This window comes from Equus asinus, chromosome 7 (assembly GCF_041296235.1).
Source record: "Equus asinus isolate D_3611 breed Donkey chromosome 7, EquAss-T2T_v2, whole genome shotgun sequence".
NCBI lineage: Eukaryota > Metazoa > Chordata > Mammalia > Perissodactyla > Equidae > Equus > Equus asinus.
Window position 1 is genome coordinate 104,332,984 of NC_091796.1, and position 26,944 is coordinate 104,359,927.

Genomic DNA, 26,944 nt, shown 5'->3' on the forward strand with positions numbered 1-26,944 from the left:
TACATTTAAAACTATGATATTACATGGGCACTTTTTTGGATAATCTGCCCAGCAGAAACTTATTGCTAAAATGAATTTCCACGACGATAAAAATGTGGTCTACCTATAGTGGGCTGTAAACCCATCATGGCCAGAATGATCTACCAAATTTCAAATCAGAGTGTCAGCCAGTATCAATCCCAAGTAGAGTTAACATGTGATGTAAACACAGAAAGCAAATATCCACGACGAATACCAACAGCCAAGCCTCACCAGCACTCGTGCTCTCAAATGCAGGGAAGTGAGGAGGCCTGGGGCTGTGCCTGTGTCCCATCAACAGCGTCTTACACATGAATGTCAAGAGAACGCGCCACGCCCCTGCTGCCTGTCTGGGCAGACTCACCAACCCACCACGTCTGCAAGGCAATCACTCTCACCATCTCACTCACACGGGTCTGTAAATGCACTCAAGCTCACCTAAGGGTGAGCTCAACCCACTTTCCCACCTGGCATTAAAACGCAGCAGGGGTGAAAAGTCCCGACTGTGCTTACACGTTCAGCTGCTGAGAGGTTCCAGTCCCAAACCAATTAAGAATTACATATTAATAATGTAATCATTCAAGCCATGGAGGTTCCGCTACTGTCTCTACTCCCTTTCCATGCTTTTATCACAAAGGTTTTCTTCCTTGAGAGTAGGTGATGGATACAAAGAGTGGACAGGGGATGGTTGCAGCCTAAACCATTTAGGCCGTAAGAAATTACAAAAACAGCACAGTTCTGCAGAGAAGAAATAGAATTTGGGCATCAATATCACTCAAGATGAGTGGTCACAAACGTGTCTGCTAACTCGGAAGAGTGTTCTCATAAAGACGCTTATCTAAGGCCTCAAAAAATATAAGCAGATTCCCTCTTCTAGCATACACATTCAAAACAAAACAAAAAATAAAACCCCAAAATCCTGTCCCAGAGGATAGGGAATGTTTGTCAGTGCCACTGAGTCAACTCCAGCTCCTAGCGACCCTGTGCACAGCAGAGCGGAACGCTGCCTGTTCTTCTGCGCCATCCTCTCACCTTCCAGCACTCGATCAGACAATGTTCCACTGCTATTCATATGGTTTGCATGCCCAATTTTTTCAGAAGTGGGTGGCCAGGTTGTTCTTCCTAGTCTGTCCAGTCTGGAAGCTCTGCTGATACCTCTCCACCATGGGGGACCCTGCTGCTATTTGAAAAACCAGTGACACAGCTTTCAAAATCACAGTAACATGCAGCTGCCAGAGGATGACAACTGACAGACAGGTGGTGTCACAGCAGTGACAGCCCAAATCTTAACCACCAGACCACCAGGGCTGGCTATAGGAAACGTACTCACCAAATATAGACCTAATGGGGGCTGGAGGTAAAGAGCAGGTTTCAAGAAAGATTTTTTTGAAGTTTTTTTTTTTTAAAGCATTCTGTGTTTTGGGGGTTTCTTTTGCTGGGGAAGATTAGCCCTGAGCTAACATCTGTTGCCAATATTCCTCTTTTTTTTTTTCCCTCCCCAAAGCGCCAGCACATAGTTGTATATTCTAGTTCTACGGCCTTCTGTGTGAGTTGCTGCCACGGCATGGTACTAACAGATGAGTAGTGTGGTTCCGTGCCTGGGAACCAAACCCGGGCCACCAACGCAGTGAGAGAGCCTAACTTTAACCATTAGGCCCATCAGGGCTGGCTCAAGGCTTCTTTTGTTTTTAAACTTGTGGGGATTTTCAGAAAAAATTATACTGATCAGACTTGTGAGAGACTTGGGACTGGCAAAGCAGGGCTGGAGGGGGAGAGAGAAGGAATTGTAAAAAGGACGGGTCTGGGGAGACAGAGGGAAGTGGGAAACACAGAGCCTCCAGGGTCAGACGGATGGGGGCTTCAATCGTGACTCATCAGCAGCAGCTCTGGCCAGCTTTCTCACCCTCAGCCTGTCTCCTCAGACATAAAATAGGGTGACGCCCAGCTTTAGGGTAACAACAAGAAGGGGAGGAGCCTTGTCAAGCCCCTCACCGACCACCAGCACACTAAGGCGTCTGCTCAAGAAACACCATCTTAGGAGCAAGACCCATCTTTGATTTCCGCTTTAACTTCTCGGACACGAATTAAAACACCAACAATCTGGGCCTCGTACTGGAGGTTTCTTCTGAATCTAGTTTGGTTAATTCTGTCTCAGATTCTCATGGGAAAGCAGTAGTTCCTGATGCCTCCTCACCAAAAGAATAAAAGCTCTCACAATGCTTGACACACAGCGAGCATCATCACAAATGCAAATTCTCTTTCCTTCCTGGGTCCTACCGCTAGTGACACATATGTAAGGTCTCCTCCTTTTAGGTCTGCTTGCCAAGCCCACATAGGTGCATCTACTAACACACACACCTGGGTGATATGAAAGCAGGGGACAAGGGGACAATCTATGTGTATCACTTTGTTGGACATCCGTTCCTAACTCTGATTAGCAAAGTGGGAAGTTTTTCTAAAGGGGCCCAGGACCCTCAGTCAGGCACCCAGATGTGAAAGGGGAGGAAGGCTGTGGTTCAGCAGGAGGGCTGCCAGCGAGAAGGGCCAGTGGGGGCGGGCAACGGCAGGAAACAGGAGCGGCACTAGCAGACACCACAGGGCGGAGACCCCTGAGAAGCTTCTGCAGGAGGACACAGCGTGGGGCTGCCAGGCCTGCCCCCTTGTACAGGCACGCCACTAAACAGCCTCCAGTGGTGCCTCCCGCAATCACCAAGACAGGAATACGCGCCACCGACAGGACGGCAGGCACGGCTTTCCCCAGTGAGAACCATGAATACAGAGAAAAGGCGTTTCATTTCTTGAGTCCCCCAGAGGCTGCTGAAAGTAGGGCTGGGAAAACCAGAAGAAACGAAGAACACTAGCTTCTTAGAAGGTAAAGTCTGTACCTATTCGACCTGCTATAACAGTACACAAAACAAGCAAACAGTTAAAAATACAAATCAGATTTCTTAAATGACATATCTGTAGCCTTTGTTTATAAAAATGATGCAAATTAGATACGTTTAAAATGAGTAATTTACAAAGTCAGAAAGCTAAAATAAAGACACAGTGAAGACACAGTAAGGCAACACATGCACACAGCACAATTCGTAACGGTCAAGGTCGGCCATCAGGGCCAGCAAGCACACAGGTCGGGGCCTTTCAACAAGACAGCCAGGAGCTCTAACCAAGATTACAAACGTGCCGGAACCTCTCCAGAGAACATGCAAGCCTGGGCTGATTTTCTTAAGTTCCAGTGTCTTCCTGTATTTTATATCACTAAAAGCCGAACTGGTAAGGATAACAAGGGAGAAGCACCAGCTTCATCACAGCTTGGGGGAAAGCAAGCGGCTTCATGGCTTCCTCCATGAATGAATCTCTCCCATCTCTACAGCGTGAGACCAAAGGCTGACAGGAGGGACATTCTGTACAGAGCTGGAAAACTGCCAGCAGGCGAGCCCTGCGCAGGCTCTGGGATGGTCCTGACAAGCACGACCCCGCAGTCAGCAAGTCACGGCCAGCTTTCTGTAAATTACAGCCGAGGAGAGGGATTTCAAACAAGACTGTTGTGCCCTTAACACTAGACCGGCTCTTGGTCCCAAAATTAAGACCAGAAACAACTTCAGAGACGAAAGGACATGCGTATGGGTCTGAACCCTGCCCAGGGCGTGGGCGCCCTCAGCCTCTGGCAGGCTGCCCCCAGTTCCAACTGCTCATTTGCAAAGGGAAGACTAACGCCTCCCGGGCAGGGTGACTGTAAGGGTTGAAGCCCTGAGAGGAGACAGGAGGCAGTGCTGGGGGTCCTCTGTTCCTGAGCAGTTTTCCGTCTGCAGCCTCGGTTCCCCACGACATGCTCAGGAGCCACTCCCACCCTCCTTAGCCCTACCCTTCCCTGTCAGGCTGGTCCCACGGGGTTCACCACGCAATACCACGACCACCACTTACAGGCCATGACGGGAGAGGCCCCTTGGCCAATTCAGATGAACAACTTGAAAACAGAAACCATTCTTTCCCTTCACATCCCATAATCTCTACCCAGGTCCATTACCACAGAGCCAAGGACTCAACCTCGATTCGCGGCTCAATGACCGCAATCCCTCCAGCCTCTTCCATCGGCCCCTCTCACCCTCGCCATCTCTCACCCTCGCTGTCACCTCTGACGCTGTTCCTTCCCCCTTCCCTTCTGCAGCTACTCACACCCCTCAGCCCTCAGTCAGTAGATGTGACATTGGCAAGAAGGGGCTGAGAACAAAAATGTCACATATGAAACACATTTGCCCCCAGGGGAAACTTTAAGTGGGAATGAGGTCAGGAGAATGGTATCTGGGAAGCAGTGTCCATGGCCATGCTTTCAATTTTGTGCTGTTTACAACTTTAAGTCTAAAAAATTATTTCATAATAAAAGGTTCAAATAAAAATCTGTGTATCCCCAGAGATGGTAGTCCCTGTGCCCAGGTGTGTTACCTCCCACTCGGGAGACACTCGATAAAGAGAGGGGAATTAATTAACCAATCAAGGGGACACGATGGGTTAAAAACAAAAAGAGGAGAGTAAATCCAAGGTCAGGAGGAGGGGAAGGACCAGCAGACGGGGAAGCTGACTACGGAGACCCCACGCCGCCCCAGGAACGATGTGGAGCACGCCCTGTACATAAGCTGGGAAGCGCCTGCTCACGACCTCTCCACCAGAGGAGCGAGTTACACGTGTGCGTGTCCCCTCACAGTGCTGCTCACTACATGCAGCTACACTCATCTACAAGCAGGTTTAGATGCTGACGTCTATCGCCCGAGAGTTTCAGGGCCTCGGGGTCGTTAAAGTAAGCTAGTGCTCAGAGGATTTTACTCTAATGTGGTGCTCGTTCCTGAAGGCCTTATGTATGATCAGATTTCTCTATGTAGATGTGAGCTTTAGGAAAACAGAGGCTAAATCCATCCTGGCAATTTACGTCCTGTGCTATTCTTGTGGGGCTCGTCAGAGCGCAGAAAGGCGAGAAACGGGAGAAGCGACTGTTTGCATTTAGCCACAACTGCCACGGGATGCCAAGAACCGAAAGTGACATCTTCCTCTGTCTCTTGGCGGGCCCTGTTCTCAGCAAGTTGTGAGTACAGCTGCTGGAATCCTCTCACTACAGCCCTGGCCAGGCAGGAGAAGTTGCCTGTTCAAGGAAGAAGTCAGCTTAAGGCTGCCTTACCCCGTCCTGAAGCGTAAGGCAGGAGAAGTGGACGCTTGCTGCAGGAGATGCTGCCTTGAAACAAAATTCACGTCAGTTAACGTGCAAACGGGCGTCTCCATCTACATACATTCCCCGGCACCTCTCCGATTGTTCCATTAACACTAATAAGGAAACCCAAGTAAGGTGGGACAAATCACTTAAATTATAAGATCAATGGAAAAATCGTAATTTTATAGATATGCTTCTATTACACTTGTGTTTACTTAAAGAACATCATATTCAAGTTCAACAACACAGGAAAACGTGCATGTCCCTAGGACAGCTCTTAACCTTGCAACAAGCTGGCACCATCAGAGTGCCAGGTCCATTAAATGGGAATATCAATTAAACACAGTCCATTCACAGGGTCCATGAATTTCTTTTTCATTGACATGGGTGAGAAATATTTATACTATCATTCGACTATGTTAAGTCAAGTCAAATCTAACATAATTTGCTTCACTTTCACACAATTACACTACTTCAAAGTCAGGTGTAAGCCAAATCCTACTTTTCCACTGATTTCTACCACAAAAGTGGCCACATATTTCCATGCAAAAGTCTCACCTTGGAACTGAACTTTGGAATGTCCTGATCTTCTAGGAGTATTTTTATGGGGTTTAAAACTCCGAGACAGTTTTAAATGCCTTTAAACTACCTGTCACCATCAATCTTCTCTTCTTCCCTGGTCCCCTTTTCACAAACTGACAGAAATTTTACCACCACTCAGGGTTCTCAGTCCCCACAAGCTTTCCCAGCATTTGGCTGAGCCACAATTTCTAAATTTAGCTTCCTGAGTTCGGGTGTTGACATTCCTCAACCCTTAAGCTGAAGAATAAAGTTTCACCAGCAGGTGCTATATCAATACAAGGTGCGCTCTCAAAGTCTCTCGAGGTTGAGGCTTCTGGTTACATACTATCCTCTGTTGAATACCTAAAGGACACACTGTATACTGAATGTCTCAAGAAGAATACAATGTAGAAAACTCAAAATACCATCAGGCCCAAGCCCCAGCACCATAAGGACCAGCAGAGGCCTGGAAAGACTATCTTAAACAAACTCTGTAAAGAAAGTTAGAGAGAAAAGGTAATCTAAACTAACAAGCGGACGCACTAAAAAGCCCTTGACCAAGGAAATATGCTGCAACGAAAGAGGACAGGAAATTATTTTTCTAGTTTTTAAGCAACAACAACCAGAGAGAGAGAAAGAGAAACATTAAAATAAAAACTGCAATACAGAGAAATCTACCTAAAGGAAACTATAATTACTAGAAGTTAGTACTAGTGCTACTTTTCTCTTAGAATAAAAATCCTAAAGCCTGCAGCAAGATGGAAGGCTGAACTGACTATTAAGACTTTTCCGTGCGCCATTCCCAGGGACTTGGGATCACCACCCTAGACACATGGAACAGAATCGTGCTTGCTGTCACACCACTGATGCATCAGGAGACAGTGGCCAAGAGCTGTCGCTGGCAGACCTTCAAGCCAGAAGTCAGCTCAGAAGAATACTAATGGATTTCAGTTCAGGCGCATCGCTTGGTACAGGCCCCGGGAAAATGACGTTTAATGGAAAGTCATAACAAAAAACTGCATATCAGGTTCTAGAATTTGGACCCCCCAAAAGGTATGCAAGTGTTTGTGATACAGTGCACATGTGCATTTCTCTGGGAAGAGGGTTCCCATGACCCTGAGAAAGGTTAAGAGTCACAATGCCAAAAAACCCCAAGTGAGGGCCGGTCACCGTACTGAAAGTGTTCAATATGAACTGCTGGAATACTCCCCACACTCTCCTGAGTGATAGGGCACTGATGGAGTGGTCAACTAAAGAGAGCAAAGGGCCAACATCTGACCCTGGAAAAGCATGAAAAGAGACATGGTTTGGTACTGAGGTGAGACAACACAACGCTAATAAACCGGCAGCAGGACAACGTTAACATTTGTGCTTACTCTGAACCATCACTCAAGACTCCTGTAAGCAACGAGAACACTCTAAAACTAGAAAAACAGCTAGGCTCAAAACATGGTTTGTAAAGAGAGAACTTTTGATTAAATCTGTTTTTCTTTGTCATGAAGCCCTATGCAAAAATCTCCTACCCCACAGCCTATACCATCCCGGTCATCACAGCAGCACACCTCATTCTTAAACTGAATCGCTAAGAAATTTTCTCTAAAAGCTCATTATGAAGGATTTTCAATTTGTAATGATTCCGTTCTGCTGCCTATTTTTACTAACGATAAGTGACTGTCACATTTTCTTCTTCTGAAAAAGAACCACACCTAGACTAAACACATTGTCGGGATAACAGTGCTTACTACATGTAAAGCCATGCTTCTCCCGTTGGAACCACTGCAGTGTGGGTTCCCCAGGGACGCCAGTGTACGGACAGTCAGAGGAAAGATGGAGCTGTTTCCCTACAACACCAACCTGACTTAACGGTACATCACTTAATATGATTTTCGTTTTTTTTGAGGAAGATTAGCCCTGAGCTAACTGCTGCCAATCCTCCTCATTTTTGCTGAGGAAGACTGGCCCTGAGCTAACATCCATGCCCGTCTCCCTCTACTTTATGTGTGGGATGCCTACCACAGCATGGCTTGACAAGCGGTGCCATGCCCGCACCCGGGACCCAAACCCGAGAACCCCGGGCTGCCGAAGCGGAACCTGTGCACCTAACCCCTGTGCCGCCAGGCCGGCCCCACTTAACACAATTTTTAAACTACAACAAACAGAAATATTTGCATGAATTTTTTTATTTTTTTGAGGAAGCTTAGCCCTGAGCTAACATACACCACCAATCCTCCTCTTTTTGCTGAGGAAGACTGGCCCTGAGCTAACATCCATGCCCATCTTCCTCTACTTTATATGTGAGGCACCTGCCACAACATGGCTTGACAAGCAGTGCCATGTCTGCACCCAGGATCTGAACCAGCAAACTCCCAGGCCGCCAAAGCGGAATGCACGAACTTAATGGCTACACCACCAGGCCGGCCCTACATGAATGTTTACGATTTAAAAACATGAAACCAAAAACCAACAGCAAAAATATAAGATTTGGAAGCAACTGAGTTTGTGATGGATCACTCTGGCGTTAGTCCCGGGTCTTGCAGAAAAACTCTTCATTATCCTTGGCCACTAGGAGTTTTTTAGTAGAAAAGGTTAAGAAATACTGACATAAGGTACTGCAGAGACAGAGGGAGAAGCAATTTAAAACAATGAAAAACAAAACAACCAAACAACATGGCCTGAAGGATGGAAACACAAAGAGCAACATAAAGTGAGCATTTCTATGAGTACTCCGGGATCAAGGGCCTCATGCAGAGCAACTCACCTCGTCCGCTCAGCAGCCCTTGGGAGTCAGCTGCTGCAGCTCCCACTTTACAGGGACGGGAAGGGAGCACAGAGACGCGCCCAAAACGACACAGCTGCAAGCGGTGCTGTGGGGATTCGAACCCGGGCAGGCTGGCTCCAGAGCCCGCCCTCTCAGTTACCACACTGCACCGCTGAGGGGGCTTCATCCACAGTGTCCTTCCTGTTTCCCAGAGAAATGTACGCCTCATGGCCACAGGCACTGAGGCCTTGTTCACACATCTCAAGAGATTTTTATATGACACTTTTACTTAGAACCAATTAAAATTAATATAATACACAGCACACTTCGAAAAACATAAAGAAATCAGTCTCATAATTTAGTAAATTAATTGCCAATATTTTACTACTAATATATATGAAGAATCCACAAATGAACTTTCACTTTCTTGGAAAATTTATACAAAGAGCACCTTTTTGTATTAGATACATTTTTATAGCTTTTAAACTTTCATTGTAATCTTTTGTTTTCAGAAAAACACAGTGACTTTCATAACTTAGGAACAACTGCTGCTTATATGAACACTGGACACGGATGAAGTCAGATATCGTCAAACCGTATGTCAGTGCTATTTCTGCAAAAATGGAAACAGCGTACTAGAAGGCCTTTTAATTTAGAAAGCGAAATGTTTAAGCATCCTTAATAAGATATCAAGAGGAACATTTCCGCAATCAATTTCCCTTTCTCCCGCAGCCTGTTAAACACACATTTCAAAGGAGCCAGCTGCTCACCTGGATGACTCTATAGAAGTAGGCATACTGCCGAGCCGTGTTCTTATACTGGCTGAAGACGTCGTGTACCGCTTGCGTTGACTGAAGATACCGAACTTCATCTTCTTCAAAGTAGAGAGGAGTATCATATTCGCTGGGGAGGGTCTGAATGTAGGGCTGCCAGAAAGAGTTAGGGTCGGCTCGCTCACACAGCAGATGAAAGGCCAGAGTGATGTTTCCCATGGCTTGAAGAATTCGGTCTTGAGAATATAAGGGCCCTGAAGGAACCCAGAAGTTAAAAGCATAAGTTCCACAAACTTCCTGAAAAAATATTCATTTAAAGTATATATTAAAGGTCTGGAAATAACTAAAAATTCTTCTAACATTTAAAGTAATGTGCACCTTTCTTTTCACACTCTTCTACTATGTCAGATTATGAGCACGGAAAACACTTCATGTGGAGTTGGGAGAATATTTCACTAGTTAGGAAAACAATCAAATATGGTCCTTAGCTCCACAAAATGAAATTTTATGTATTTTTATCATTTACGCTTTGTCTTGAACAAACAGTCAGAAATTATTCTCACCCAACACTGAATTTTTAGCAGATTCAACGGTCATTAGTAATTTTCGTGGAACCCATAAAAATAATTCTTCCGCCTGGAGGGAAAAAATGAGAAAATAGTAGAATCATCAAAACATGTTACCATCTTCAGTCCAACTATATCTATGGTTAGAAATCCAATCACACATGAAACACAACTTAAGGTTGCATATCAGCACTTCATTTCTAATTACAAATATATTTTAAAATGTAACTATCGATGTTATAGTTAAATGAGCAGAAGCATGGCTTAAAATGTTATTTCCAATAGAAAAATTAACCACATATACTGAGAAGACAAATAATCAAAAAAAGGACTTTCAACTTTAATTTGAAGCAAATATAACAATTTGGGGTAGAGCACAAAGGTGTTTGTTCTTTGCTGTACTTATATTTTTAAGTTCTAAAAACAAAACAAAGCAAAATTTCTACCTCCAACCAACACCCTAACGTGTCAATGTGAATGCTCCTGCCATGGATTTTCTGAAGCTGGAATAACATTCCTTCCGCTATGAGCCTGTCTTCAAAGCACAATGGTTACCAGCAAAAGCACAAGCCCATAAGACGTATTTTGCTTACTAATTTTCTTTCCAAATAATCATCTCATTTTTTGGCAATATGAGATGCTTCTTTTCAGTATATTCTATGTGTGTATCTACATTGCTTAAAACACGCAGAAACTCATCAAAATATATACATTAAATACATGTAACTTTTTGTTTTGCTTTTTTTGGCGGGAAAATTCATCCTGAGCTGACATCTATACCAATCTTCCTCTACTTTGTATGTGGGATGCCTCCACATCATGGCTGATGAGTGGAGTAGGTCCACACCCGGGATCTGAACCTGCGAACTCCAGGCCAGTGAAGCAGAGGGCGCAGAACTTTAACCACCCAGCCATGGGGCTGGACCCCAAATACATGCAGTTTTATGTCTATCAATTATACCTCAATAAAGCTTAAAAAATATGCACACAGTAAAGACAAACCATGGCTAAAATATTTGGGGCAGCATCCACATTAATGATGCCTCTCGTTTCATATAGGAGAACAACGTGTGGCATCTTGTTTACCTTTGCCTTCTACTGATGTCTACTATTTGAATTATTTTTAGTGTCTTGTCCCTTACTATCAATTATAAGCATCATGAAGGAAGAGATCCTGGTTTTTTTGGAAGCCTGTTGCAATAGCAAGCACAGTACTACTCACACACTAGATATTTAACAAGTACCTAATAAACCAGTGTATGGTTTTTCAATGTATCAATTAACAGTTAACTACAACTTGACCAAAAATGTTGCTGGAAGTTTGAGGGGGCCCAAATAAATAACACTCATTTCCCCCACCCAAGTTCTGAACCAACTGAGAGAGACACAAGATGACAACAGATGGTCACCCAAAATATCACCTACTGAATCCCAGAATTAGACAGACTCCCCCACCTAGTCGCAGGCAGAACTGGAGCCATGCAGGCCTCTCCATGTGTGGCCAGCCCCTGTACAACTCAGGGTGGAGCGCACAGCAGAATGAATGCATGGGCAACTAGCTCCCCTGAGAAAAAGGCCAAGCCAAGTTCCTTCTCCCAAAATCATCAAGCAGATTAAATTACGCCTTCTCTCTAGGAGAGGCCTGAGTGAGGGGCAGAAAGAGGCCAGGAATGTCAGGGTGCTGCTGCTCCCTTCATCCGGAAGGAGGGACCAAGAGGGGAGAAAAAGCATGCGTCTCTTAGCAGATGTATTTTTCTCTTCTTCTTTCCCTGTCACCTCTGGTGTTGCCATTTCAGTAAGTGGTACCTCCAACCACTCAGTTATCCATTCCAGCAAACTGGTGAGCATCTTCGACTCTGCCTGTCCTCCACCCCACCCCTCATCCAATCCATCACAAGGTCCTGTGCGCTCTTTCTCACTACCACCTGAGCCCACATCCTTCTCTTTATTTCAATCTCAAAATCCTGGGAGGCATGTTCTGTGGTTTCAGGAATGTGAACTGACTTACCCCCAGTGGCTGGTTATTAGCACAGCTCCTACGGAAGACGAGCTGGAAGGGGCTGCCTGAACCCTGGGTAAGGCTCTTCCAGGCCCACATGGTCAGTGAGGAGGCTGCTGTGGCAGAGACAGGGAGTGCTGGCTGCACACTGCCTGTGTGCCCAAGGCTCAGAACAAGCCTCAGGCATCTCTCTCCACGTCCTGCGCCCTCCACACCACAGTCCAAACACATTTAGACCCCTCGACCAACCGTTTATAAACTCACCTTGATATCTCTTGTTGCTCTCAAACCAAAGCCCTCTTCTTTGAAGTTAACCATTTCAAAACCATCAACAGAAGCTCCATTCTCAGAGGCCCATTTCATGAGATCAGGAAAGTAATCTTCTCTTTTTCCATCAAAAGTCACAGACAGACCTGTATCAATCCAGGTTTTAGAAAACAAGAGCTACTTGAACGACATATGTCATTCACACTGCTCTCAGAAAATGAAAAACAGAACATAACAACACTAGATATAGTAATAACACTCCAATCCTGGAAAAAATCAAAACTAATCACCCAGTAGTCACAGTACATATCTTAACTAGCGACTGGAAAGGCGAATTAAAATCCTAAACCCCCTCTTGGTTACAGAGAAGTAGTTGCATGAATATCTACTATTAGGTTCTATTAGTAACACCATGGGGAGGGGAGCCTTCAATGCCACTGCAGACGACAGGGCGCTCTCTCTTTCAAGTCCAACAGACCATCTTTCACATGCACAGTTGCTTTCACAGAATTCCCACGAAAACAACAATGAGCAGGTCACACACGTGCCCAAGGAGACGGGTAAGGATGACCACCGCAGCTCTGACTCTAGGAGCACACAGCTCTGCAACAGAACTCTGCCGAGCAGTTTAAATGAGCTGGATCTATCCGGACCAATCAATGAAACACCGTGGATTTTAAGAAAACCAAGCAGCATGATATCACTTATGTAAGTTGCAAATTTACCAATTACTACCATATATTTTTATGGGGTTAAAGACAAACACCCCCCAAAGAGAGAAAAGAGAAGGGGATGGAAGTGTGGGGCCTCAGCTAAATGTGCGATGTCTTCTTTCTTGAAAACAAATACAAACACAAAACAAGGCACAGAGGGAGGGAAAGGGAAGCAGACCGGCAGGTGGGAAAGGATGACAGGAGAACGTGAACCAGTGAGACTGAAGAGGACGCAATTGGGTAGTAGATTCTCAGGCGTCATTATATCATTGTCTGGACTTTTCGGCATGTTTGAAATATTCAAAAGGATGGAAACACCATTTTTTCAGTTTTGTTTTGCTTTTCTCCAATTCTTTATTTTGTAAATTTTCAAACTTACAAGAATGTTGGAGGAATAGAACAATGAACATTCAAATACGCTTTGTTTCAGTCCACCAACTTGCCACACCAGCTCTTTCTCTCTCTCTTTTTCTTTCCCCTTCCCTCTCTCTCATTCTCTCTCCAAAATACTTGAAAGTTGCCGACAGCATAACCCTTCATCCCTAAATTGTTTTTTATTTAGATTAATTGACATATTATAATAGTTTCAGGTGTACAAAAACTATTACTTCTTTTTGATGACTATAAGGAGAGGAACGGGAAATTTACTAACACGAGGAGCTGGGCATGCAACCCAGCCCAGGTGCCTGTGGCCATGTCACCACCATATAATTAATGGTCAACTGGATTTGTGAAGTCGGATTGCCTGGCACAGAGTTGTGCCATACTAGGTATGCAAAGATGTCTGCTAAATGAAGGAAAGTGATTTTGTTAGGGGTGTTCTAAGACAGAATTTATTCTTCACTTATTGAGAACTAACAAATGCCCTAACTTTAGGGTCAGTTGTAATAAACCGTCTATACTCAGAACAGACACTCAGGATATACAAAAATGTTTCAGCCACCGATTTGGTGAGCCAGGATTAGCACAGTCTACCATTTAGTGCAAATAAACACATTATAAAGGAACCTGTCACCATCTGGGGTTTGAGACCATCTAAACTAAAGACTGCGTGTTTGCAGATGTGTATGGGGGAGCAATAAACTACCACTTCAGAAAGCAAATAAAAAACAAACCCTCTCGTGACTCACTTTCACGACAATAAATAAGAAGGGAGTCTAAGCCGGTTTTTCTGATCCTTTTAAAGCAGGCTCCTTATTATGTGTTCTCCTCCCACCTTCCCTGTGGCTCTGCATACCAATCTTTACTTTTTGTGCTTTACAGAACAAAAACAATAGGTATGCTGAATAAGCTTTTCCAAACGGACACTTGGCCCCATCACCAGCCTGGCTGAGAATCATTACGTCTACCGAATACATCATGAAAAACACAGCTTGGGAGACACAAGTACGTCTCTCATTTAATCGAGATATGTTTGAGTCCAGTACGTATCTTGATAAGACACTGACCAATCAGTACATATCTGTGTGCTGACCATACACGGTATCATGTACTGACCTCAAATCCTAATGGAAACATAGTATGGAAAAACAGATTTAAATATATATTTCATAAAATAAAGATAAAGTTGTGTCATTTTAGCCCCCAGATACAAACATTTTTACCCCTTCCAAAGCAGATAACAGCACCTCAGAGACGGGAGAGGTCCTGATCATTTCCCAGGGCGAGCTCGCTCCCCTATCTAGGAGCCCCTTCACAACCATCCTTCAGAGAGGCGTGCTTGACACTGAGAACTTTACTCCTCTTAAAACCCTTCTGACTTATGCCACATCCCTACACGATTTTATTAAAATATGATTATCATTCTGGAAAACTTACCTTTTTGTTTTTTTCGTATTTTCTCAACTAGAGACCGGATCTGCACATATTCTTCCCATTCTTTTCCTGGGCCAGGTGCAGGACTACTGCATTCTGTAACATAAAAGCCACGGTACTCAGACATGTCTTTCTTTCAACTTAACCTGTCAGTCTTCAGAAGAAAGAGTATTTGGGTTTTGTTATTGCTGTTGAGTTTCTTTGTGGTGTATGTGTGAGGAAGATTGTCCCTGAGCTAATATCCACGCCAACCTTCCTCAATTTTGTAAGTGGGAAGCCACCACAGCGTGGCTTAATTAGCGGCACATAGGTCTGTGCCCAGGATCTGACCCTGTGAACCTGAGCCACCAAAGCAGAGTACACAAGTTTAACCACTATACCAACAGGCCAGTCCCACAGTCAATTTATTTTTAAAGGACAAAGATACCACAGCCACAAGGATAAATGTGAGAAGTATAAATCAGGTGTACTTTTCAAAGTATATAAACCCTCTCAAATGCCACTTATTCAACTGTGGCCCCAGGACCTAAGTGTGAGCACCTAGCTTGCATCCAGCTTATTCTTGCTGCTCTGATAAATTTTCCTCGGATTACACTTGTAAACAGGAAAATCTCAAAAGCTAAGCTAAAATGTAGAACACTTCCCTGAAAACTCTTCTAGATGGTAAAAAGAAGGTAATATTAAAAGTCAATATTTCTTTCCTGTTAAACCCCAAAACAATGGCTCTCTAAGGGAACCAGTTAAATTGGACATAAGGACAATTAGTCAACAAACATTTCACATCCATGTGTAAGGCTCTATATTAAGCATTCTGGGGGAGTTACAAAAAGAGACAGCACAGTCGCTGCTAAAACAGAAGCTAAGATTCTCCTGCAGAGCCAAAACCGAAAGACCAACGCCCGCAAAGGGCCCACTGCTTTGGAAGGCGGCACCCTAGGTACCCTGCCTATCAAGAGCTCTTTCCTTTTTAATTAACTGTATCAGTTTAAAGAACAGCCCCCTTCCCATGCTTCTGCTAAACTTCTTGGCCCCCTTTGTTCTCCAAGGAACAGAGAGTACGTGGTAAATAATTAACAATAACTAGTTATGTGTTGACTCATAACTGTTAAGGTTAAGCAGTCTTACTTCAATCTTCCATCAGCAAACACTGACAGAGGCTCGGAAATACAAGGAGACAGAGCCTGTCCTCAAGCTGCTACAGTTGCGTGGGGGCGAGAGGCGGTAGTGGTCAAGTACGTCAGTGCTCTGGGGGGCCCACACTGCTCTTGGGGGCTGGGGGGGCGGAGGGTCCATGGGACATTCAGGGAGGGACCTGCCCCAGACTGGTTGCTGCCTGCTTCTGTCAGGGAGAGAAAGCTAAATTTTTATTTGGGGTTTAGCCTGTCACATAATCTAAACATAAGGGGCAAAGAAGATGAGACAAATGTTCAAAGAGTGATCACTGCTAATTTGAAACACACATGGCACCAATTTAAATTCACAACTACAAAAAGGAGTTACCAGTGTACACTAACTCTCTGAAGCAAGGACAGGCGCTTAGTAGATACTGAATCTCCTTGAGCCAACAACTCATAACTTCAGTGTGTGAGAACTGGAAAGCGATGACGGAATCACTGAAAAGAAAAGTGAGGCATTCTCGTAAGGGAGCGGAGCTCCAGAGTATGCTCTCTGAGGCACGCTGTGCTCGCCTGGGGCCTGACAACCTGTAAGGCCCCCTCACACGCCACTGCTCACCAGGCCCCCGCTACACTCCCGAGACGGTCCTCACCAACACAAACACTGAGACGCAGAGGGCTTGAGTAATTTGTCTGAGGCCACACTGTCAAAAAGAAGTTGAGTTTGTCCCTGTCCACCGTGCCCAGGGAAGACCGTGTTCCAGGAGGCTGTGCGAGAGGCTTTACATTCATTACTTCACCAAGCCTCGTTAACAGTTACAGGCACCAACAGGTGCAGGATCTCCCTTTCCACAGAAGGGGAGACTGAGGTTACAGAAGGTCTGTGACAAGCCCAGGTCACATGGCTAACAAGCTGGGACTGACCACAAGTTTGTTTCACTTCACGCTCCACCGTCCCAGTGACTCTCCCACGCATACAGCACCGAGGATGCGGAGGAGCGAGAAGGCACACAGCCCACGTAAAGCCGGGAGCGGAACTTACTCTGCAGCAGCTCGCTGGTTAGGTTCAGGGTTTCCTTCGGTGACACACTTGCTGTAGCACCAGTGCCTGATTTCTGCGTTTTCACTCGACTCTTCTTACCCATTTTCTGACTACAGAGAAGAGAAAGAAAAGACAAAGAGAAAAACATTACATTCCCAAAGAACAAAATCAAGTAATGAAATGTGCACAGTGGTGGCTTAGCCTTAAGACACTAAGATCTGACCTCACATGTGCCATATCCTTAAGTTTCCTTCCAGAGAAAGAAATGGGTTACAAATATAAGTATTTGGAGATTCTCAAATGAAACAAAATCTGTATTCTAGTCTCTGGAAGAAAAGTTTGTTCCTTTTCACCTATAAAAACTATAGAATCAAATTTTACTCTAATTTTTTTCAAATTACACAGGTTTTACTATGTATACTAAAATATTTTTCCATGATACTACAGAGATAAAAGTCATGCACACATACATGCACTCACACACGATTACACAAGCATAAAAACCTATGTATTCTCTCCCCACTTTGCTTTGAAAGAATCATTTTCCATTAACAGTAACTCTATCATAAGCAACAGATTAGATTTTCTGGACAAATACTGAAGACACTTTACAGCTCAAAGAAATTCAGAGGTAAGTCTAATTCCCTCCTTTGGTTCCATGGGAAATGCAAGGTGCTTGCCCAGAGTTTCACAGGAAGTGGATGGCAGACCATAGACTTGACTGAGGTTTCCCAGCACCTCCCAATCAGGCGCTTCAACCACACACGGTCCTGTATGGTCTAACATATAAGAATGAAATGGAATTAAAGAATGTTCTACAAGCAGACGAGATAGTGGGGCACAGGATGCACCCACAGCATGCTGGGAAAAGACCTCAAGGAGATAACGTTTGTCTGAAACATTTCCTAACAGTGGGCCTCGAGATGTGTCTTGAAGAAAGTAAGGGATTGGGATGTGTGGAGAAAGGGCAGGCAGTTCAAAGGCAAGGACAGGAATGACGAAACACAAAGGAGCCCAAGGGGAGAGTCTCGGGGGAGCAGAGGAGATAAGACTGTCTGAGGAGGCTCATCTGAGCATTCACCTGAGAGAGGAGCACCTTAGGATGACAACCCAAGAAGATGGAGCGAGTACTCAGCCAGGAAGCTGCTGGAGCAATCCATACACTAATTAACAACGAACACCACGACGCTGCTCCACGGAGCCCTCCCCGTTACACCGACCTCAAGGGAGAACCAAAAAACATACTCTGGCCCATCTGTTTTCTACAAAATACAATGACTACTGTTGTGTGGAGAACTGTGATGGGATAAAGGTTTAAAATGCATATTCTCCCACTACACAGATGATCACTGATTCTGTTGTAACTGAATCCATGCAAATATGGGTCATGTGCTAAAATAACAGAAAACAGCATTCTTCAAAGGGCGACGACACACGTCTTCTCTTATGTACCTAACGTGCGAAGCATAATGTATAACTCATGCATCTAAGAAGTCTTCTAAAACTCAGTGTGCAATACGGTATTGTGAGTATACAATACTCAGTGAGCAAGACACAATATCCTGGAATAAAGGGGAACAGGTAAAAAAACCTAAAATTTTTGCAGCAAGAAAAGGAATGAGTTGTTTTGAGATCAAAACCAGAAAAGAAGAAATGGGGGAGCAGGAAGAGTTTAAGCCCCTTTTCCTGCACTTAACGACTAGCTTCTGAAAGGAGAAAGTGGTCCCGTGTTTACTCTTCACAGCCAAGAATGACGGAGCACCTGCCACTCTTCTTTGCATCTCAGGCCTCTCTGTTTGGACCCTGTGGAGGACTGCTGAACTTGACTCCAAAATAACTAAGCCGTAGGTCTGGAAAGAAAGACTTCAATCACACTTCCACACACAGCTTGGCAGGAAGAAGCGGAGAAACTCGCGGTGGCGACGAGCTTGCCCGGCCTCTCTCTTCAGCCCTCCTGGCTAGCCCTCCTGGGTGTTAGGCTCTCAACAACTCGAGAACTCCTAGGAGGAGGCGCTCCAGGACTCTCCCCTTCTCTTAGCAGGCCTGGGAGAAAGTGAGCCCCAGACGGCCACACCGCTCTGCCCTGGCCCTCACAGTGCAAGGACCCAAGGGCCACAAGCGGGCTTCTTTGCTCTGCCCAAAGCCTCTTACCTCCCCAGCCTGCCTTCAGGTATCCCGACTCCCATCGCTCTTTGGCATTTAGACACCTGTCCTGAGATAATGATCATTAATTAAAACAGCAGCAGCAGCAGCGACCCCGTACGCAGTACTCATCCTCTGCCAGGGGCTGGGCTAAGATATTTGATCTTCCCAGACCCTCTACTCAGTAGACATTATCCTCATCTTTTAGTTGACATTCTCAGAAAGGTGCGGTCCTTTGTGTCTGTCCAACGTCACACATCAGGGTACAGCTGGAATTAGAACTCGGATCTATCTGACTGTAAAGCCTGTGCTCAGCCATCGCCCTGCTGCCTCCGTCTAAATGCAGGGCAAAGGTGCAGTGCACCCCAGAGTGCATGAGGCCTGAAAGGCCTTCCAGACCCAACACCTGACGTCCTGCCAAGTGGCCGCCGGCAAGGGTCTCAGGCCTCCTGCTCCTGTGCACCTCTGGAATTCGTCTCTTGCTTCGACTGTAACACTAACCTCTTCCATGTCTCCCTGCCCAAGCCCAACCCTGTCGCTTAAATCTGCCCCCACACTGCCACCCCTGCCCCAGAACCTCACGCTCTAGCCGTACCCACGGCGCCCAGGCCCTCATACAGGTATTGTCACCTGCCTCCATGCCCTGTCCCTCTACCTGGAACGCCTGTCTCTCCACCTCCCCCATCCCACTCCTTGCCTTCATTGCTTGAGTCACTTACTCAGTAACTCTTGCTTTCTCTAAAAACCCTGCTCAGGCATCACTTCAAAAGCCTTGCTGATCCTCCGAGCTCTAACATTCCCTCCTCTGTACCACCGGATCCCACTGCACTGAAAGACATGTGCACACATCAGTTTTCCTCCAAGATAACAGGCTCCTTGAGGACACCTCCTCTGTCTTATTTGTGTCCCCAACTTCTGGCCCAGAACTCGGCACACAGCAGATGCTCTGTACACGACGCGGTGTGAGCTCCCAGGGAAAAGCATTCCCTCCTTTGGGCAATTCTTACGGCAGGTCAAATTCTGTACTGCTGAAGCTCCTACCCAGGGAGCCACATTTCCTTCTCCTTGGAACATGCAGAAAATGTCTAATTCTTGCCCCATGTGAAAGACCATTAAATACTCGGTCACAATGATTTGAAAACACAATATATTTGGGTATTTATCCAAGAACACGAAAACACTAACTCGAAAAGCTATCTTCACCCCTATGTTCATCACAGCATCGTTTATAATAGCCAAGAAACGAAAACAACCCAAGTGTCTATCAATGGACGAATGGATAGAGATGATTCACAGCTGATAGTATTCGGCCATGGAAAAAAAAGGAAATCTTGCCATTTGTGAGACATGGATGGACCTTAGGGGCATTATGCTAAGTGAAATAAGTTAGATGGAGAAAGACAAATACCACATGATCTCCCTTGTATGTGGAAACTAAACAAACAAACAAAACAAAAACAAACTCAAACACACAGGACAGAGTGGTGGCTATCAGAGAAAAAGGGGCTGGGGGAGGGCGAACTGGGTGAAGAGGGTCGAGCGTACAGTGATGGACGGTAACTGGACAAGAGTGGTGATGACAACGCAGCGCACACAAACACTGAATTATAATACTGTACACCTGAAATCTGTATAATGCTGTATACCAACTTTACCACAACAAAAAAAGGGGGAAAAATCATATTCTTCAACTTGTGAAATTGGAAAGCTTAGGAGAGAAAAAAAGAATATATAAGAGGCATGTGGGGCCAAGAAAGGGTTTCTAAAACAGACTACTTTTGCTGTAGCTGTTTTCAACAAATAAATTGACTGTAGACAATCCCTGACCTACAATGGTTCAACTTAGCAATTTTTCGACTTTACAATGGTGCGGAAGCCATACACATGCAGTAAAAATCATACTTCGAATTTTGAATGTGATTTTCTCCCGGGCTAGCACTATGCGGTCCGATCCTCTCCGGTGATGCCGGGCAGAGGCAGTGAGCCCCGGCTCCCAGTCAGCCCCGTGATCATGAGGGTGAACAACCGACACACTGACAACCATTCTGTCCCCACACAACCACGCTGTTCTCACTTTCAGCACAGTATTCAATAAACTACATGAGATATTCAACACTTTATTGTAAAACAGGCTTTGTGTTAGATGCTTTTGCCCAATTCTAGGGTAATGTAAGTGTTGTGAGCACATTTAAGGTAGGTGAGGCTAAGCTACGATGTTCAGTAAATTAGGCGTATTACATGCATTTTTGACTTACCATATTTCCATCTTACAATGGGTTTATCGAACGTAATCCCATCTTAAGTCAAGGAAGATCTGTACTGCATTAAAATGAATTCCCCACAAAAAAAAAAAAAGAAAGGAAGGAAGGAAAGCATCATAGATTCCTTTGGTGGTAATATTCTAGAGTTGAGTACATACAACTCAAATTGTTCTCAAGATTTCTTTCTCCTCAAGCCAGAAAACTGCTGGCTTTTAGAAATGAGGAATAGGCATAGAAATACAACACAGGTGAAACTTCAAATCACATCAGTAGATTAGCATGTGGGAGAGCAGCTATATGGAAGGTAATCTGCAAAAGCCCTGGGGGGACTATGAAACAGTCACTGAAGCCACTCCCAGTTAAGACCCTCACCTCCAGCCCCTTCCCCGCTTCCTGACTCATTTCCCCGCCTCCAGTCTCCTTCCCCCAACACTGCCAGTTAGCCTTTATAAAGGGAGGTACAAGATACAAACAGTAAAGCGCACCACTTGGTGAGTTTATCTGTATGTGTGCACAGATACCACCTCGGGGAAGCTACCCAACAGATCCAGGACTGGCCACACCACCCTTGTGCCTTTCCCAGGTCACAGCCATCCCCAGAAGTGACTGTCATCTTGACTTCCATCACCATCGCTTAGTTTTGCCTGTGCTTAAACTTCATATAAATGGACTAATACAATTCGTAGGCTTCTTTTGCTCAACACAACGTCTTTCCACAGCTCGCAGGGTAACACCCAACCTCCCTAGCACAGCCCTCGAGGCCCTTCACGGCCTCACCCCATTTCACCTGTCCAGCTTTATTCTGCCCATCACCCCTTTAGACATCACAGCCCCAGGGATTTGCTCACGTTCTCCCATTTTTCTGGAATGAGGCTCCCCTCTGCTACCTTTCTGTCTCCTCCTGGCAACATTTTTCATACTTGAAGGCTCAGCCAAAACGACCCCAATGGCCTTGAGGAAATTCTAGGCCCCTCCATGCAGCCCTCCCTCCCATGAGAGTCAGTAAGAACGGGTCAAGTTCAAAGTGATTAACAGATGCTAAAGGCTTGGCTTACTTTGAGATTCAGCCGTTTGGAATTCTCTTTGGACCATTTCCCTCCCACAGAGATTTGGCCCTAATGGAGAGAAAGCAGCTGCCCCATTAGGCAGGAAGAACCTTCCACATAGGTGTTAACTCACTTCTTAATTAAGGAGGGGGCAGGGGTTGCCTGGCCTTGTCCCCAGTGAATGTACCTCCCTAGGGTACAGGAGCCTAGGTCCAGGCCAGCTCTGAATCTGCCCAATCAGAAACGAAGTTTACAGTGACCTCCTCCAGGAAAGTGTCCCAGCTGCCCTGGACCCACTCTGTCCGGAGCCACCACAGCTCTCAGCCCCCTGCACACTGCCTCAGAGCTGTCGCGGGAGCGTTGCCGAGCCTTAAGTTTACTTAAAGAACTCACATTTCTGGAGGCCAGGAGCTCTACGGCCTGGCAGCCATTCTTCTGAACTCTTAGGGCCATCAATGTCTGTAAGATTCAACTGCCTCTGGATTCGATATGGTTTGGCACCAATTCTTCTAGTATTTGTGTGACATCCCTAACTGAAAGTGCCTTGAAGGCAGAAGCCCCATATTTACTTGTTTTCACCCCACAAAGCATCAGGCCTTCCCGTCACCATTTGCCAGCTCCCTGCACATTGCCTTCGCTCAGCCCCTTGGCCTGGCTGTCATTCCTGGTCTACAGCCTCTCCTCTGCCACTGCGGCCTACACGCCTTCCCCCCCTTGGTAAATGTGTCTACATCTTAGCTAAGTCCACCTCAGCGACAAGGCCCCCCTCCCCACCCTTCTCGAGCACAGCTCTGGAGCCCCATGGCCTCACCTACTACAGGCTACCTTACTTATGTGCCTATTTTACCCACTGTCTCATGGTGGGAAGACACCAGGGCTTCCATCTCTCCACGATCTGTAGGGTCTGGTATAGTCCCATGCCACAGTCCAGGGTCAACTATTTGCTGACTGAAGGGAGATCTCTGGATATCATATTTGGATATATCAGTGTTCCTTGTGAGTAAGATTTACTTTCCATCATGATAGTAAAGTTTTGTGGCAAGGAACCACTTTGATAAATTCTCCCACAGTGATTAAAACAGTAGTAAAAATGAGACACTTACTATTTAACTACTTCTACTAAAGAACTAAGACAACACTTAAAAGTGAAAATATAAGGGGGCTGGCCCCGTGGCCGAGTGGTTAAGTTCGTGCGCTCCGCTGCAGGCGGCCCAGTGTTTCATTGGTTCGAATCCTGGGCGCGGACATGGCACTGCTCATCACACCACGCTGAGGCAGCGTCCCACATGCCACAACTAGAAGGACCCACAGCTAAGAATATACAACTATGCACCAGGGGGGCTTTGGGGAGAAAAAGGAAAAAAAAATAAAATCTTCAAAAAAAAAGTGAAAATATAAATTTATATATATAAAAAATACACAAAATTCACACTTAAAAGATGGTTTCTTTTGGGAATCCAGTTTATTGTTCAAAAAGCTTTAGGATACTAAATTTCATAAGAGAAACCCTCTGATAAACACAAATTTTTCAGTGTTTCTGGTCTCTCACAAAGCAGGAACAAGTCAGTTCCTGACAGAAAAGGAAGAGCTACAGCGTAAGCACATTTTGAAGCTCTGTGGGCACTTGTGACCAGGGGCCCATGCATGTGCGCATCTGCACGGTGCTCTGTGCTGGTCACACATGCCCCCACCACACTCGCAGAGGCGGGCAGTGACCACAGCCGAGTCAGGAGGAGTAGAGCACACAGCCACCAGCTGCAGCCACACAGCTTCCAACCTGAAATCCTGTAGTATGACCAGCACACAGGCAGCCTCTAAATATAGGTGCACTGGATTCAACAAGCCCGCCAGTGCCCGTGCGCCCAGGCCCATGCTGGTGCCCGAGTGCCTAGGCCCATGCTAGTGCTGTACCAGACAACAAAAAGAGGGAAGGCCAAGCCTGCGGCCTCCAGAGGAGGAAGCCAGGGACCCAGACTCACAGCTTGGAGATCCTCAAACACATAAGAAGAGTAACTCAACAGAGGCAGCAAGGAGCAAACTACAGTTAAAGAAGGGCGACCAAACTTCAAGACTCCGCCTGAGAAGGGTTAGAATCCAGCGGGAGTGGTTTCCTGAGTTCGACCCCCTGCTGCCTTTTTAGCTAAAAAAGCTTTCCCCAACATCATGGATTTGAAAGAACTACCTACCCTCTTCATTTACAATTCAAAAATTTGTTAAACACAATGAATAATTTTCATTGTGATTTCAGCTGAATCTGGGGCTAGATTCCAAGTTTCACAAATGAACCAAATAGGTATCCTGAACATCCTTAATGCTCTCAGTGGAAAAAAGTACCTATTAGAAATTCTTTAAGTTCCTACAAAGATCCAATATTTATCTTCAATATTTATTTCAAATATTTACATTAGAAAAATATAAAGGTGTGCTACATTAAATACATGTATACACACATACTCTCTCTCTCAAGTTAAATTCCAAATATTAGCCAGAAGTTTCAATGCTAAATGAAAGATTTTTCCCCAAAGTTTAGAATGAAATCGGGTGTAACTTACAGATTCTTATTGAATTATCTGAAAAGAAACAAAAGTATACGGTAAAAAAAAGGATTTAAACAACACTGACGATAAAAGAAAATAAGCAGAAAAGCAATACAGGACTGACAGACAAATGGATTCTACAATGATAGGTACAGTCGTTCAAAGGAAGGGGCATCTATAAAAAGCAAGGGCGAGCCAGGAGTTTCACACCTATCTACATTTCTTCACCATCAAGATACTTTAAAAATCTACAGAATACTCAAAATCTGGCTCTTCAAAACACCATCAACTATTCAGCAAGTCCATTAACAATCTCTCTACCTAATAAATAAAACGGGTGTTAGAAGATGGTAAAATACTCAGCACACCCAATCATTATTTAAATTGCTAATATTCAAGTGGCATCTGGAATCAACAGCCACTTCTGACCAATCAGGTGATTCTTTATAATCTGCGTAGTGGAAGAAATAGGTCAGGAGAAAGAAGATAAAGCGCATTTAGAGAACTTGGCTGATGGGGGGTGAAGGAGGGCGCTGGATACTTAACCCATTTTTACAAAGTATAGTTCACACACACTGAAGAGATTGAGACAGAATTCAGCTGTGTGGTTTTTTCCCAAAAATTCTAAATGGAAAGGATGTATACATGTATTTTTCCTGAGTTGCTTTCAACTAAATACAACTAGAATAAACACTTTTGATTACAGTTATTTGGCAATTTATCCAGGAAACCTCTGCTCAATCCCAGCATCTGGTTTTCAATGTATCCTGCCTCCACCCAACTTTACAGCTGGATTGACTAAAGGAGAGAACGATCTATGGCGTCCTTCTACCTCAGGTGCCCAGCTGTAAAATGCACTTGAAGGCAGTGTGAGAGTCTGCCTAATCTTTGTGTAGGAAGAAAAGAATCTCACTAAAATATTTTGCAGGCCATTAGGATCAGATTACTACATTCTGAATTAAATACACAAATTATAGGACGATGGCTTAGGAAAATGAAAGCATCCCCAAATTAAAAAGTATTTAACTGCGATGTTTTCTCTCCTACAGAAACTGATAAGGCATATATAGTCCTTGCATTGCGTGGTAGCATGTTAACTGAAACTAGTGTGTACTGGAAACATATTCTCTCGTCGCACAGGACCAGGGCCTAGCAGTAAGGTCAAGCCATACTAACTTACACTAGTTCAAGTGGCTAACTAGCACCCATCATCCCAATCTCTATCTAAGGAGGTACTGACGTGCCACAACTCAAAAGTACCAAGAAGTCTAAGCAAGCAGGCATGTGAGAAGGTGGAATTAATTTCAACTCTAGCTACTTAAGTATTAGGAAGAATATGGACCTCTAAGTTGCATGTAAGTAAAATTTCAATCTTTATTATTAGTCTTTTTTATTTTTTTTGAGGAAGATTAGCCCTAAACTAACATCTGCCGCCAATCCTCTTCTTCTTTTTTTTTTTTTTTTTTGCAGAGGAAGACTGGCCCTTAGCTAACACCCATGCCCACCCTCCTCTACTTTATATGTGGGACGCCTGCCACAGCATGGCTTGCCAAGCAGGGTGCCATGTCTGCACCTGGGATCTGAACCAGCAAACCCCAGGCCGCTTAAGCGGAACGTGAGCACTTAACCACTGCGCCACAAATTTCAATCTTTATATACAAGAGTTTGGCCTGTCATAGATAGAAGAAGATAGAGAGATAGATACAGAATTATACAACCTTGAGATTTTAAAAAAATACAGATGTTTCTTGCTTTCTACGATGTTTTTTGCTAAATTTCCACTAATTTATACATAATTTTAGATAAGCTTAAACTAGTTCTGATTGACTTTTCAATACGTAATAGTTTTAGTTTTAAAACACCGTTGAATTAAACTGTAAATACACTTAAATTAAAATGAGGTTCCTATTTAAAGGAAGCCCAAAAAACCTTTCATAAAGCAAAGAATCATTTGGTATCATGAATAATCATTTCCTATTATATCTTTCTAAAATAAAAAAGAAAAATGGTAAGTGTGAAGGAACAGCTGTAATCTGTCAAGAAATTACCTTCAAACCACCCACATAAGGATTCTAGAATTGCGGAATATCAGAATTGGAAAAGATCTTTGGGGTTATCTGTATTAACCGCC

The 26,944-nt window shown here is 44.7% G+C and overlaps 1 protein-coding gene across 2 annotated transcripts in view; it reads right to left on the bottom strand.

The window, feature by feature from the left end:
- SETD3 (SET domain containing 3, actin N3(tau)-histidine methyltransferase) overlaps nucleotides 1–26,944 on the bottom strand; it is a 75,273-nt gene that overhangs the window by 42,869 nt on the left and 5,460 nt on the right. For both annotated transcript variants that reach the window (XM_044774298.2, XM_044774297.2), the window contains exons 2-6: nucleotides 16,828–16,937; nucleotides 14,674–14,766; nucleotides 12,140–12,288; nucleotides 9,874–9,946; nucleotides 9,308–9,564 (exon numbers count right to left, since the gene is read on the bottom strand). In XM_044774298.2, coding sequence (XP_044630233.1) covers nucleotides 9,308–9,564; nucleotides 9,874–9,946; nucleotides 12,140–12,288; nucleotides 14,674–14,766; nucleotides 16,828–16,930 — 675 coding nt within the window. In that variant the 5' untranslated portion in view covers nucleotides 16,931–16,937. The remainder of the gene's footprint in view (nucleotides 1–9,307; nucleotides 9,565–9,873; nucleotides 9,947–12,139; nucleotides 12,289–14,673; nucleotides 14,767–16,827; nucleotides 16,938–26,944) is intronic.